The sequence below is a fragment of the Aulostomus chinensis genome, chromosome 2, assembly GCF_037954235.1.
Source record: "Aulostomus chinensis isolate RoL2024-O1b breed Wild chromosome 2, RoL_Achi_v1.0, whole genome shotgun sequence".
NCBI lineage: Eukaryota > Metazoa > Chordata > Actinopteri > Syngnathiformes > Aulostomidae > Aulostomus > Aulostomus chinensis.
In genome coordinates this window covers 27,342,884-27,359,031 of record NC_141321.1, presented here as the reverse complement: position 1 = coordinate 27,359,031, position 16,148 = coordinate 27,342,884, and the positions used below count along the sequence as shown (strand labels likewise).

Here is a 16,148-nt window from a genome sequence, read left to right as displayed (position 1 = left end):
CCGGTTTAGTGGCATCAGGATTGGGTCTTTGCTTTTTGCAGACAATGTGGTCCTGCTGGCTTCATCAGGCCATGACCACTGGATCGGTTCACAGCCGAGTGTGAAGCGGCCGGGATGAGAATCAGCACCTCCAAATCCGAGTCCATGGTCCTCACCCAAAAAAGGGTGGAGGGCCATATCCGGGTCGGGGATGAGACCCCGCCCCAAGTGGAGGAGTTCAAGTAAATTAGGGTCTTGTTCACAAGTGAGGAAAAGATGGCTCAAGAGATCGACAGGTGGATTGGTGCAGCTTCTACAGTGATGTGGACTCTGCATTGGTCCGTCGTGGTGAAGAAGGGGCTGAGCCGAAAGACAAAACTCTCAATTTACAAGATCTACGTTCCTACCCTCATCTATGGTCATGAGCTTTGGCTAATGGCCGAAAGGACAAGATCGCAGGTACAAGTGGCTGAAATGAAACTCCTCCGGAGGGTAGCTGGGCTCTCCCTTAAAGATAGGGCGAGAAGCTCCGCCATCTGAGAGGAGCTTGGAGTAGAGCCGCAGTTCCTTCACATCAACAGGAGTCAGATGAGGTGGCTTGGGCATCTGGTCAGAATGCCTCCCAGACACCTCCCTGGGGAGATATTCAGGGCACGTCCAAACAGTAGGAAGCCTCTGGGAAGACCCAGGACTCATTGGAGAGACTACGTCTCTCAGCTGGCCTGGTAACATCTCGGGATGCCCCATGAAGAGTTGGATGAAGTAGCCAGGAAGAGGGAAGTCTGAGTCTGCTTAGGCTGCTGCCCCCACAACCTGACCCCGGATAAGCGGAAGAAAATGGATGGATGGATGGATGGATTTTTACACAAATGGGATCTCAGAGTTACAAGAATTATTTAATTATCCTCCATCCCCTGTGTAATGGCAGTAGTTGCAATTCTACACTCATTTTGTAAGCCATTTTCATGATTCCTATACTCCTGAAAGAGTGTAAACTGGTTCATGGGTTTTATAAACATGGCACTTCGTTTTATGAGGACTTCTCAGAATATGAGTGGTTAGAGGCTGCTGACATTTGTGTAGCCACAACTTAGTTAATCAGTCTTCTCATCCAGATTCTAATGGAACCATGTGCTAACTATCACATGTCAGAAGTTCAAGTCTGACCTTGAATTTAATAGATACCCACTTTTTATCCAGAAGGTCCATGAGAGGCCTCAGAACACTCTCTGCATCCATGGCTGCATTACTCCCTTTAGCCGAACCTTTCATCTGGACCAGCTCCTGGTTCATCTGCTTCACGCAGTCCTCAATCACGGGTTTGAAACTGGGGAAGGGAAAACATCATCACTGAAGGGCTTCTGTTATAACGTAGCAGATACAGATAGCAACTGTAACTTGCTATTGTTATTTCTATTTTAATTTTAAAAGGTATTGAGACCAGAGGTGCAGACGCAGGTACACTAAGTCATGCTCATGCTCACCTGGATCCTAACACCCCACTGAGCTCATCCAAAACTGTGTTGAGTCTATTTTGCAGCTCCTTCAGCAGATCACTGGCCTCTGCATCCAGCTGTTGGAGGAAGGACAGTTGTTACATGATTATGCTTCATCCGCTAAGCTACACTGACTAGAACTCTGTATCTCAGGAGGATGCCTAAACTGGGGTGGGGATGTTGCGGAAGAAGACAGCCACAGAGGAGAGGTAACCTGCTCACTGGTGGCCTCCCACTCATTCTGCTTGCCATCTGTGCCGAGCAACGCTCTGAATACAAATGGATGGCTCAACTCGGAGCGCTGCAAGGACTGCTTGGCGAGTCATAAGACATGGTGTCAGCAAAGTAGCTGCCAGCTAGTGGTCTCTAAGAAGGGGGAAAAAATGTTGTGCACTACTACATAGTTACAGTTGAGAGAGTATGCTGTCAGCCAGTGTCAACATTGTGCCTTCTCAGGGGAACGGAGCTTACTGTCCTACATACTTAAAGCCTTGAATCTACAGATGCTCTGATCCTGAAATCCTCTGACTGACTTTATATTTTCAGGAACAAAACTGTTGCTGCAGAAAAATGTTGGTCATGTGCTGGTTGCACCTCAGAATTCATTCATTCAAATTTAGTTTTTCATTTACAAGATGCTATTGCATCCAGATTAACACTTGTTTCAAGTTGTGCCTCGATAAAGGGACAAACCCCAGACTTGCAGAACTAGCAATGCACAATTTTTTTCATAAACACTATGCAATGTTTTCAGTTTGTGCACATGTATGGTTGATTTCTGCACTACCTTAATTAATTTCTGTATATGTGATGGATGCACAGTTGTGTCCATATTGGAGAAAATGCATGGGTGGATATTTGACATTTTAGCCATGCTACATGTATTTTTGAATCAGTAATTGTGCATATCTGCTATACAATTATGTCATGAATTACAATCCCCATGTACAAATGTCTAAATATTGATTTTTTTGGATGGGTGGGGGTTGGAGAACACATCTAGCTGAGGTTCAGTGCCTAAAGAAGATGTGTGAGGCCAGGCGCTGCACCACATGCATGACATATCGCCAAACTAGGCCTGATAAGCTTTGACATGGGGCTGCTCATCTCACACTCTCTAATGGCTGATGGCTCAGCTGGGGAACGAATATGTTAACCTTTCGTGTCCATTGTCTTTCTGCAGAAATTCCTGCAGCATGAAAAGGATAAATTTGTACTGTTCAAGTGTTGTGCACATATTCTCTTACTACCTTCACGTCAGTACGCTTGATTGCAGCATGCAGAATGTTTTGGTCACATGACAAAAACTCCCAACAGGATGGAGTTGTGATTTCACTGTAAAGAATATTATCTTTTAAAGTGATAGCACAAAAATCCTGTAGGCTTCAGTCTTTTATCAGTCAGACTGGCCTGGGGACAGTTTAAGTCTAGCCTCTAATCTGTAGCCTGACAATCTCTGAAAATGAGATGGTCTCCCCCCCTCGAGAATACGGTCTTAATGGAAACACTAGCTATGAAAATTCACCACACTCTTAGTTAAACCAAGGCACCTACCACTCACTGAGAGCAGAAAAGTCCATTTAGACTCTATATGCCTTATGTGTCAAATATCCACCTAAAGACCTCAATCCTGTCAGAAGAGCCCTCATTCAAAGGTAGTGGCACACATTTATATATCATTGGAAAATCATTTCTACACTTTTTCCCAGTACATGAGGCAGCTTTGCAAAAGGAACGTTAAAGATTAATCTTCTGAAATGTCAGATTCCAGATAAAGTCTAGGATTAGCTTGGAAATGGGATAGGTTGTCAAGTATAGAATAATGAATGACATTTATATAAATATATATGGAAGGCCATGAATATAGTCTGTGTCTAATGGCTTGGGATCTCCATTTGCGCTCATAAACTAGCATGCAGAGAGGCCACCAGAACTTGTTCCCTCTGTGACACCTCATGAAGTTTAAGGTGTCAAAGGCGAGGATACGTGAATTTATACAGCCCAGTGATAGTGTCAAATTCTCTATCCCATTGTTGTATGGAAACTGCCAATGACAATAAGAAGCTTTACATACAACGTTAAAAATTGCCAAGCGTGAGTGATATTTATGACACCCACATGGTGAGGAAATAGGAAGACCTACTTCTCCAGCCAATGCACTTTTTGTGCCCGTCCTTCATGAAAAACGATTAGGGGTAAAGAGAAGCAAAGGTTTCTGTCAGAAGACATATCCTGAGCTACCCTTAACTCTTCATCAATTTAGTTCATCTTAACTTTGTCACCTAATCGGCTTCTAAATACACTGATCAAGTTTGTTTCATTCACTCTGAGTATCTTGTATGCGGTTGTGTATGTGTGTTTTACTGTTTGTGACAGCTGGTGCAAAAACTTCCAAATGACAGAAAGCATGGGAGACAGGTCATAACGGATTCAAATCGACTTTTAACATGCAATCGTAAGAATGCACACACTGAATGATTCAGTCATGACGCTGGACCGCACACGGTGTTCATCATAAACAATTGCAGACATGTGAGTCCATGCAGGGATCTCACAGAAACGCATTTGATCAAGCGAGGTCTCAGAAAAAAAAAACAACAGGGAGGCAAACTGTTGCCATGATGTGGTTACACTTGTGTGTGCAATGTTTTACATAGAAACTGGAAAAAAAAAATAGGGATTTCATCATGGCTAAAAAGACTGAATGAACATATCTTGTAAGTTTTTAGAAAATTAAAGTGTAACAAAAATGGTAAGAAATGACTGAATCTTCAGCTGTTTATACATGTATCAGTGACCACAAAAAAAATCATCACACTAATTACACTTGATAACAGGAATTTTTCATCCTGGGAGTTAAAAGTTTATTTTACGAAAAAGAAGCAATAAGATTAGAATCTATGGAGCACCTGGCTCCTCCATGGTAGCTAGTTCCACTCAGAGCTGACTGTCATCCTCAGTCCTCCAGAGTGAGAAACTCTCCCCTGGCTGACAGCCTATCAACAGCAGCCCAGCTTTGCTTTCCTTTCCTGTTTCAACAACAGCCACTCACTGGCAGGTTTTATTCTGAGACACAGTTTGCCCTAGATTACAAACGGTGCCAAGTAAACAAAAGTTTAATAAACCCTTGTCTCCAACGTGGGAAATCATACTGTCAAACAGGGTGACACCCGAAATAATGCTAATATGGGGATGTCACTTACGATCATTCTGTACAAATCTGCAAGAGATTATTTCAAATCTCTTATTGGTAAAGCTATGAACAGCTCTGGGCAATTACATTGGCAGCTAATAGGGAACAATTCTTAATGAATAGGCAACTGCACAGAGAGGAACCTGATGGAAACCTTTCACCTTCAGCTGTATAATAGCATTCAATGGAGATTACAGAGGATGGCCTAATAGATGTACCTGACTGTCCCTCAATGGTGGATAGTCACAATTTGTTTTGAATGATTGTAAAGACTACTGGAGTCATTACACTACTGAAAATAATTGTCTGAGTGGGATCCAGGTCTCGATCTGCTAACTATAGGCAGCACCTCAGCTGAGGGCACAGCTAGAGAGATCGCTAAGTGTTTGCAAAGCTCATTAAACGTGATCTGAAAAATCCACTCAGAGGCACTTTGTGGCTGCAGCCCCGATAATGGATAAAGATGGTCAAAACCACAACCAGCAATTTGACGAGTCTGTGACTCTGCTCTTGACGCCAGGATAAAAAAAGGCGAAAAAAACTGAAATAAATATCACACTTCTAAATTAGCCATGGACAGAGAAGTGGCAGAAAAAAAAGCAAGCTAAAAATAAAGATGGGATCGGGTGGTTTGAGCCACTATCCCCAGAGCGCCGGGGATGGTGAGCTTGAGCAGCCTGTCCAGAGGGGTGATGGGTAATTCAGATTCCGTATGCTCTGTGGCACATGCTGCTGGAGGGGTTGGGGGGTGGAGTGAAAAGCATAGGAGCATGAGGGGTGGCAGGAAGGCACAGGGGAGGGGGCGTGCTTTTTCGTATCATTCAGTAAATGGTGGGAAGGGTTGTTGACAAGTCCTATTGCACACACCTTACAGAAGGACACAACCCCCTCCTCCTGGAGACAGAGAGAGAGAGTACAAAAAAGGAAATGGGGGAAACAGAAGACACAACGACAGGAGACAAAACGCAAGGCAAGACAGGCGTTAGATACTGGAGAGAAACATGCACGCAAGTTAAAAGTAGTGGCGGCGGCTGCTCCTCAGGTTAGACTGACAGATTAACATATGCAACCGTGTGGAAAACCCAACACACACATTTACGGGGTTTAACTCAATATTTACAAAAATCATAAGGCAAGTCACATTATACACAAGGAGGATTAGGGGAGGGGTGCACAGTAATGGGGGCACAGTTAAGGTTGAAGACTAGTAAAGGTAGAAAAGTGATATTGAACTACATGCCAGATTATGGTTACAGACAGAAGAGAGGGAAGGATTACAGTACAATGCTGTTGAGGTCATTTTCAGTAAATGTCATCTGAAATGGTAATTTCCATAACCATGACACATCATTTATTTCTCAGCAGAGTGCTAATTTGAGGATGTAGGTTTGATCCCCCTATTTTAGCTGGTATCAGTCCGGCTGAAGTGTCCTTGAGGAATGCCTACAAGCCTTGATGACGGCTCTGATACCGCCTGAAGAAAGGAACTGATGTGATTGTGTGGATTGAATCTGGTATAACATAATATTTTAAATGTAAGGTAAAAGCCCAATTAAAATCTAAAAAAAAGGACCTCAATACTGGCCACAGGTTTAACAGACACAGAGGGTCAGGTGGGGACAGACCTGTTTGCCGCCCATGGACTCAAACATCTTCTCCAGCTGAACACGGAGCTGCTGAATGTTGTTGAGAAGTATGCAGGGCTGTGAAAGAAAGAGTATTATTATAATTAGATTGTTGTGTACAGCAGAGTGAACTATTCAGTGTGCCAGAAAGATATCCCATTATTCCGTAGTATTGACATGTGGCAAAAAACACGTGCTCTGAATTCCCCTTTTTTATTATTGACATTGTACCATAAGAATGTTAGCATGAGACTAGCCCATATAATTAAAAACAAATTGAAATGTGTCAGGAAAAATCACAAGGGCAACAACATCAAAATCCATCCGTTTTGATTTCCTGACACCTCATCTATACATAGACGCAAGGTTTCTGTGTGACATTGACAGTCAGCAGGGAAACACAATACATAATACAACAGGGAGAGAAATGTCTGCACTGAATATGTCAGCCATTATCGATCCTCGGTGCCTCAACTAATTTAACACATGAGACATTAATCACACCAATGTTTTTTTCTTTTTTCTTTCATTGGATCATGAGCAATTCTTCAGAGTTTTCAGTCAGTCACATATCATGTACATTATCTACCCAAAAACAACTGACAAAAATAAAACCCCATAATTATGATAGTGGTAATGGATAGCACTAAAATGGTAATTCTGTACCCCACAGGAGGGAGATGATTGGTGTCTTCCAATCCCCAAAGCAGCTCATGGTGTCTCTGCGGCAGCACATAATGGGTTCCTCTCCATTAGATTTATGAGCGTATTTGTATGGGAGTGATTAGAGATTCTAAATCTGAAGAGGAGCGATGGAGATTTCTCTCTGCTACATATTTCCAGCTTGAGAGAGGATCAAGTATAGAATATAGGATTGTTGGGCTAACTTGCTTAATATGTACATCAGAATCTAGCAGGGTGGCTTTGATAGCTGTCAGATTTTTATGCTTAACCGTGTATCCTAGTGAAAATCCATGGAGAACAAAAAAAAAATCAAACTGCTAATCAAATTAAAACGACTGCAAGACCTGACCTAGTTGCTGGACTGAGTGCTAATGAGTATGGTCTCAACTTATGGGTAGAAATGTGTCATTTTAAAACCCTGTTTTTTTCTGCAATTCAAAAAAAACCTCTCATTTGCATAGAATAACAGGCCTAAAAATATGCATTGTATTCACCGAGGTCGGAGAAGTCTTGCATCTAAAGTTTCTCCAACTGTCATCTGAAAACATTTGCCAAAGATCCTCGCTTGTTATCCTAAATGAGGCAAAAATAACCAAATGTTGCTTTACCAAATTCTAACATAGTTAAGAGCTTGAAGTTGCTCAACTTGAAACCTGCTGTAATATCCCAGAGGAGAGTTCTGCAGACTTATCTGACACATTGGTATTCATAACACACTGGGTGGCTGTAATTGCAAATCAAAAGCAATACCAAGCAAAAGTCTTCTTTAATTCTTGAAAATGAACATAAGAGATAGCGAAAAGGGAGCATTCTTTAGAGAATAGCAGGCAGAAAAAAAAAAGATCAGTACTTCTAATTCTGATTACTGGCTCTGATTACGTCCTCCAGAATACAGAAGAAATATAATAAAGGTGCAAAAAAGACCACATGCCGTGTACGGTATATCTTTTCTATCGTCTGTCCCTCACCTCTGCTCTTCTTTTCTGATCTGTTCTTCATTCTGTTCACAATTCATGCTTCTCTCAAATCCAGACTTCCACTTAATCTCCCAACACAAATTCTCTTCTTCACCCTTCCTAGCTCTAGATTACACATTTTTTCGCTTCGCTCCATATTTCAACTTTTGCATTTCACTCCTTTCTCACTCTTATCATCTGTCCTCCTCTTGTCCTGCTCTACAGGTTTTCCCCTGTCCTTTCCGCTTCACTCTCTCGCTCTCTCTCTTTCTCTCTCTCCCTGTACTGGAGAACAGAATCGCTGCCTCTCTCTTTCACAGTGCTGTGGCTGTTGTTTCACTGTCAGGCTCAGTGAAATTGCACTTTCCAACATAAATTCAGTTTGCTTTCTATGAGAACATAATAAGACATATCGCTACAGAGCTTAGATTTAATTTGATGTGATTCTGCCATCATCTGCCCTTTTGGTTTTTTTCAACATTTATGTTTTCCTTCCTGTATTGAGCAGGGGACATAACTTGTTTTCTCTGGTGCAACTGTAATGAGCCTGTCAACAGTGTAAAGAAGCATCTGCTAGGACCCCCTGTGTTATCTTTCACTTCAACTTCAAAAACCAGTGTGGATAATTAGACCGCTCCGAGGACCCTGAGTTTAGTCATCCGTCACATTTAACAATGGACAGAGAGCCTCAGAAAATACCAGGGATTTTTTTGCCATCAGCTGGGCTGGAAATGAAAAATAACCATCAATAGTAACACTTCTGTGCATTAGAGAGGGCAGGGCAGGGCTCTGCAAACAGACAGGGCTGCCATTTCTCACACAGTCTTCACGCCAACAGAATATTACGTAACTTAAATATATGCATGTAAATAAAACAAATAAACATTGTAACATTTGCGTTGAATATTTGCAGACTTTGAGAAGATACTCACCACGTTCTCCTTATTCAAATACAAGGGAAAATCCTTGGATACGATTGCAGCGTACTGCAGAAGAACCTTGTTGATAGTCTGTAGGGAGGGAGAGTCTGGATTATAATTCTGGTAGTTTCCTGTTCTATTCTTGAAAAACTGTAAGTAGTCACAGCCTTATAACAAGGTAATATAAAAACAGAACAAACACACCAAAGGATCTTCTTAGATCAATGGCAAAGTATTTAGCTAAGTTATTACTCCCAGCAGGAATAATTCGGGTTTATTCTTTGCCTCGCCACAAAGTCTGACCTTCGCAAAGCGGCACATGAAGTGAGCCAGAGCCTGAGGGTTCGGACACTCGAGCTTCTTGATAATTTCAAAGCTCTGGTTTAGTTGGGTGAACACATCCACCACCGAACAGGAAAACAGGGCGTGCTCTGAGGTCTGCTGGAACTGTAGCAGGAGAAAGGAAGAGATGGAGGTAAAATAGCAGATCCTAAAACACCTCAAACTATAAGCTGTGTGGTTAGAGCAGAGAACCGGCCATGAATGGAACAGTTGCATCCCTCAAGGAAACAGGAATCTAGTCTGCTTGGTTCTGATAATACAAAGGGGTTTTTATTATTATATTATTATTGATGACTGACATCAATGTAAATGTATTCACACATATAACATGTTATTTGCGATGCGTGACATTAAAGATTCCTGGTTCTACATTTTTTCACCAAGACAAACTTTCGGTCAATATTATTGAATATATACATTTAAGATTTCCATTTTTATTGTACCAACAGACAACCAGTTCGACTGAGCAGGAGATCCAAAGCTTTTTGCCACGTCATCGGCCAAATTAATTTCACAAACTTCATCAGTGTTACATTTAAAGGAGTACTCAATTCTTCTAGATTCCTTTCACTTCCAGAGAGCAGATACCTCGTCAAGAAGGCTAAACTATACAGTCGTATGTCCCGCCAACGGCCTGAACGTGCTCAGGATCTACAAGGTACAAAGGTCTTTCCACCAAATCTAATCAATATACATCCATCAGGTTTTGATTTACCAAACTAACAAACAAACAAACCTCATGGTCTGGTTGGATTTCACACAACAAAAAAAACAAAAACCTGACAGGACTTGCCAGACTGCTGAAGACATGTTAACATCTTAACCACCCAATTTTGTAACTCCTGCTTTCTGTTATTGATTTCAATTCTTAAAAGCTTTGAGAGTCATAGAGGATATCATACAAGTCCCACAAGCGGCAGTGGAGATGCCTCTGTCCTTGAAGTGTCAGAGATTAAGATTTTGAAGAGGAAATTAAACAATTTCTAAAAAAAAAAGAAAAAGTTATCCTAAACTTGTAAAAAACCAGAACAATTTTTTTTTAACTTTAGGTAAAAATGATACCCTTTAGCAATTCTTTTTAATGCTTTTTTTTTTAGCAGCAGCAGATAAAGTGCTGATACTTACTGATGTAAAAAAAAAAAATTATTCATATACAGTACGTGACTTGCAATGTCTCAGAGAGAGAAGAGTTTTAGACTGTGTGAAAGTTCCAATTTTACCCATGTCTTCCACATGAGGGGAAATTTGTCAGTGCAGGCCGTTCTTGATTGGCTGAACAAAAAGGTCACACTTAGATCAAGAAATAAATCAAGTCTGTACTCACGCCATCTTTCTTATCCCTCTCCAGCGCTCCGTTGAGGAAATCCATGGCAACATCCTCATTCTCATCAAGCCACTGAATGACAAATGGCTCAAACCACCTTCAAAAGGAAAAGACTCAGTATCATTTAGTGCAGGGGTTCCCAAAGTGTGGAGCAGGGGTGCGCGAGCTGCCACTAGGGGGTGTGTGAGATTAAAAAAAAATGTGACAGCGAGTGTTTTTTAAGTTAAATTTTCCCACACAATAATAACGTGTCAATAAACTTTTTCTTTGTAAAATTTAAAATCAAAAGTTGACATATTATTTAATAAATAAAAGCAGGCTATTTGAAACGCACCTCATCTTAAGATGAAGTGTAGAAGAAGTTATCTTCTACGCACTGTATGTGGAATTGTTGTGGGATTTTTTGGGTTGTTTTTTTTACCCAAGGTGTGGGGAACTGGGGGTGCATGAACCCGGCTGGGATATCAAAGGGGGTGTGTGGGCATAAAAGTTTGGGGAAGTGCTGATCTAGAGCATCTCATCTTTCTGAAGGACCGGATGAGAAACGGTTCAATATCACAAGTTGGAGAACCACAAAAAAAGGTGGTGTTTTGTTTATGATTTGGTACAAGACAATTAAAATTACTTCCGTTTGATATCTTCTTATTAAACAAGGTGTTTTTAATGAAATATTCTTAAAGGTGTAGTTGTCAGTTTACTACAAAAATATTTTTCATCCTCTTCATTTTACATTAAACTTGCCCCCCTTTTATATGCAGGCCAGGATTTTAAAGCTTCCAAGTTGATGTTCAAAATGAAGGATGCTCATCTAATGAATCATGTTTCCAGCTTCATTGATGATGTGAAGACAACTGAAAGGCTGTTTTATTACTTAATACCTCAAGAGGAACTATTTCATTTCTATAGACTCAAAAAGGTACACCGGAATACCCAATGGATTTCAGTGTGGTTTTAGCTGAGGCTGCATTTAATGCAGGCTTTGATATCAGGCTTTAGACAGATGAGACTACAAGGCTCAGACTGACATCATAATGTTGTTCTGCCTGGTTCACGTCCTTGTTTAATAATGCCAGAATTTGTTCTAAAAGCAGCGTTTGTCTCATCAAAAAAACTGCTCTGAACTGCGGCTAAGGGCATCTGCCACATGAGGGAAAACCATTAAATAGTGTGTGTGTGGTGAAAGAGACAGACGAGAGTGGCTGTGTGTGTGTGTGTGTGAGTGTGTGTGTAATGTTTAGGCCAGCGCCGATGGATGCATCAGTTCTGCTAGAGATGGTGTTTGAGTGACAGTGCTGGAGAAGGGAAAGGGGAGTCATTACTCTGACGGACTGGCAGGATAGAAGAGCGCATCATTCCCTGTTTGAATTCCACATGCTTTGATTGCAGCTACGTAATTATTCACAGACAAGGTAAAACCAGGATATGTGAAAGCACCTGCTTTAAGACTATAAATTTCGCTCCTCATCCAAAACAGTTTATGGATCATCTTGTTTAAAGACATTGCAATAAACTGCAAGCCCAACATGACAGATTTATAGATTCAGTCTTAACTTTAAATTGATCTGTAGCGCCAGCGCTCATTGTCATTCACACCTTCATCCAAAGCTTTTACTTAATGTGTAACTGAAGAATGTTGTAGAGCTGAATTTATACGCATCAGTGTTAGCACTAAAAGTCTGTTACCACAATTGATAAGAAAAAACATCGCCAAGATTTCGTTCCTGTTGGATGTGTGTGAGCTTCACAGTGCAGAATGATGTCGGTGAACGTTTTAAACCCCAAAAGCCCGTTTCCACATTAATGAGCTGAAAGGAAAATATCTCCCGACGCTTCCATTAAATCTACGTTTTAAGGCATGTTCATGTGAGCGTGACTGGTGCCATCGGAGGTGCCAAGTGCGGTTGGCAATGAGACACACGTGTGATGCGGGGTTGTGATTGCTGTGCTGTGCAAACACTGAAAATCAACCTGAGATTTTTTTGAAATAAAAGCCGTTAAACTTGACAATATTTTTAGATTGAAATATTACAGATGAGTATGAGATTATAGTTCACACATCTCAAGGAAATCTAGAGATAGTAGTTTAGTCACCTACATGAAAAAATAGATCATTTTAATTCGAGCCATTATGCATTTCTTTTGGTTGGTTTGCTCGTTTACCAGAGAGAAGACAACCATGAAATAGCGTATGGTCCCAAAAGTTCAACCCACGAGGCTTCTCTGGGGTCAACGTTCCCTCTTATCTGAGCACTGCCTGAAGAGAAGGCCCATTCTAATAGGCAGCAGCGCAACATTTTATCCCCCATTATTATCAAGCTCAATAAAAGACTGTTCCTTTCCCACAATTTTCGTTAGCTAATGTGTTAAAATCTATGTTAACGAGCACTTCACCTTTTGTCTTGAAAATCATCCACCTGCCACGTGTGACACCGCTGATTAAAAGATTTGGGATTCCATTTTATTTGAGTGTAGCTAGATCTCCTCATGTCGCCAGCTCAACAAAAGGTCAGTGCTTTATTGAGTAATGACAGATCAGTGAGAGAGATTTGGTGACACATGAACACAGTCTATTGAATCATAAATAACAGGCTGCTTCAATCATGTTGTGGAGCATTTGACCTGCTGTGAAGCATTAAACGTCAGGGAAAATAGGCAGAATTGATCTGAGGGAAACACAGGGATAAAGCTTTAAAAAAAAAAACTAAAACAACGTAGGATACTTGTTATTTTGTCCAATGTTGATTTGTAGGGCAGCGAGTTCAAAGTTAATTTGTAGAGCAGTCCCTCTCTCTCTCGCTCTTAGGAAACAGAAAGACTTTTAAATTAATTTTGCATGAGCCCGAACACACAATTTTCAGTGGTACTCACTCAGTTTTATAACTAACTTGTTTTGCAATCTGGTGAACTATGAAGTGGTTAAGATGTCAGAGACAAACACTGAACAACAGCTTTCATGTCATCTTGAGGCATTTGAACAGTTTGACATTGTTCTCTCTCAAGTAGTCTTACTTGTGTCTGCTATAATGAAACAATAAGTCCATTACTTCCCCTTTGATACACGACTCTTTTTACAACTTCCCACTCCATGGTATTTTTTCATAAATTATTCATACTATATACAGTATTCAGTGCATATGTATGTGTGAAAACGAGAGGACACTCACAGGGAATACTCTGGTGGAACACCCTTGAAGGCCGGCAGTTCACGGACATACTCATTATGGAACCATTTGACTTTGAAGTGAAGATTCATGTATTCGGTGCTTTTGCATAAGCGGTGCTTGTCATGCTCTGTAAAGCAGATTAAAACATGAGGAGGTAACATGTTAGAACATAAAGCATCTCACGTAACAAGTTGTACTGCTCTGGATGGACTGCAGAGCATCGCAAACAGAGGGGCAGCGCAGAAGAATCAGAGCAAGCCCTCCTTCTATTTCCTCCATAATGTCACAAGTAAAAATGTAGCCCACACACTCAAAAAGAAAGACACAAGTATCTTAATAAGCATAACAAGAATTTGGTAGCAGCCGTTGCTTTAAATCTGACACCTTCACAGCCTCAATTACTCATTTTGCCTTAAGCCATGCAAGACTAAGAAAATAAGTCCTGTCTGTGAATGCTCCCAGTTGCCTTGAAAAGATAGAAAGCCCTTGAATGACTCCAAACAATCAGATTAGATTGTCATGTCGGCTGACATGGCTGCTGACTCGTTTAGTTCAGCTCACTGTAGACATTTCAGAACAATTAAACATTTCTGTGCGATCCCCTAGAGGAGAAATGAATGGTGCAAGAGAGGAAGTGGAGAAAAAAGTGATGATGGAAAAGCAAACCATTGAAGTAGAAACAGTGAAAGGGATCTGAGACGAAAAAGGGGAGCAACTTTAGGCCAAAGTCCACCGAGAAGAAAACTATTGAGCAGCAGCAATGATGCAAGTCATAAATTGTGTTTATCGCAGTCCAGCAGAGGAAGCAATGGCACCAAGTGGAAGAAGACATAAAAAAAGATTAGTGCTGTGGAGGAATGTTGTAATTCTAAAAATAAAGTTCAGGAGGCCATCGGTGCAACATAGATGAGATCAATGAACGAGTAAACATCGCATCAAATAGAGAGTAAACGCTCAAGGATGAGAGGAGCCACCAGGACGTGTTTAAATATGCAGTGAAAGCAGCAGCACTATCATGCATAGAGTCAAAGTGGGACTGAAACCTATGAAGCCTGTGCGGACAGTGATGATGAATAAAAGAGAGATGCATATGTGTTCTGTCAGATCTGCAGGAAAGACACGACTGAAATTTCAACTAAAACACTTTCTCTGTCGAAATGAAAGGACTACAATGCCCAGGAGCTCTTCTCTGAGAGACATGCTAACAGATGGCTAACACACTGCTAACGGGCTGGAACACTGGTCACAGGGCCACGGTTAAGGTCTCCCCCTGGACAGGCACAATTGGTTAGTTTTAGGTTAAAATGTGCCCTTTTATTTAAGTTAGTTGACTGAATACTTTCTGACGAGTTAGACAGCTTTTTTGAGATACTGGAACTATGTGTATATTTGAGATTTTTATTTTAACCTTGATCTTATCAGGCAATGTATGGTTTCACAGTTAGTATGTTTTCACCCCCCAACCGCTGCCGACACATCCGTCATTGCTCGCTGTTTGTGTCCGCACTCTAACTGGAGAACTGTCACAGAATCCTATCAAACTCTCTACAAGTTTTTTGTTATGGTCCAACTTGGATCTCTATCATTTTTGGTCACTGTAATTAATTTCCTGTGGCAGCCATATTGGATTATTAACTGTTACAGACCTTATGTCTTGTTGAACAATTGACTAAATGTGAAGCAAACTGGGTGCCCAATTTGAGAATGGTGGGATCTGAAGTTCATTGACCTCCTGTCCATTTAGAAAAAAATCTTAATTGTGCAATCTCTTGATATATTTTCTATGCTAAGACATTTTAATGTGTCACTGGAGAATCACAGGTGAGATGTGGTTGGATAATGGTGTGAGAAAGAGCATGCTACATTTAGAGGAATCCCCTGACAGTTGAGGCAAATGGCCCTGCTGGTTCACGAGTGACCTGTAATCCATCTCAACTAAATGGAGGCACAATTTTGATTTACTACGTCTAGACTCAACAGAATAGGTCTAAACTTAAGAAGCAAGGAATTCTGAAGGAATGCTCTCTTGTGTTACGCAGCAGGTGTTTCTCAGCGGTAACACAAACATTACAATACACATCATTCTCGCACCTTCTTGACAATACAGCAGTCACGAATCAAACAACATCAAAGACAGGTTTGTCCCTAGTTGTCATGCTTTAATCCTGATAAGAACCTGAGTGCTTACGCTGAATAGAGCAAAGCCTGCCATCCCACACTTTGCTTTAATCCGTGAGGAGAGTATTTACATATATTTAATTAACATATTTATCTCTCCATGTATTCAAATGAACAATGCAATATTTTACTCAAAAGAGTGGAGAAGATTCTGAAGGCTCCACTCACATCTGTCTGTATTTGTCTTTTCAACTCATTTTTTTATATCTGCTTTTGAAACTAAGGGTTGACTACACCTACAGGGTACAGCATTGAATTGACAAAGGCAAAAAACTTTCAGGTTCAAT

General features: G+C 40.9%; 1 protein-coding gene across 5 annotated transcripts in view; it reads right to left on the bottom strand.

The window, feature by feature from the left end:
• Positions 1 to 16,148, bottom strand: part of unc13c (unc-13 homolog C (C. elegans)) — a 114,534-nt gene that overhangs the window by 16,596 nt on the left and 81,790 nt on the right. For 3 of the 5 annotated variants that reach the window (XM_086188250.1, XM_086188260.1, XM_086188263.1), the window contains exons 19-26: positions 13,684 to 13,810; positions 10,520 to 10,616; positions 9,157 to 9,300; positions 8,866 to 8,943; positions 6,294 to 6,371; positions 5,536 to 5,562; positions 1,464 to 1,552; positions 1,169 to 1,306 (exon numbers count right to left, since the gene is read on the bottom strand). In XM_086188250.1, coding sequence (XP_086044376.1) covers positions 1,169 to 1,306; positions 1,464 to 1,552; positions 5,536 to 5,562; positions 6,294 to 6,371; positions 8,866 to 8,943; positions 9,157 to 9,300; positions 10,520 to 10,616; positions 13,684 to 13,810 — 778 coding nt within the window. The remainder of the gene's footprint in view (positions 1 to 1,168; positions 1,307 to 1,463; positions 1,553 to 5,535; positions 5,563 to 6,293; positions 6,372 to 8,865; positions 8,944 to 9,156; positions 9,301 to 10,519; positions 10,617 to 13,683; positions 13,811 to 16,148) is intronic. The other 2 variants (XM_086188270.1, XM_086188273.1) reach the window with 1 other exon arrangement.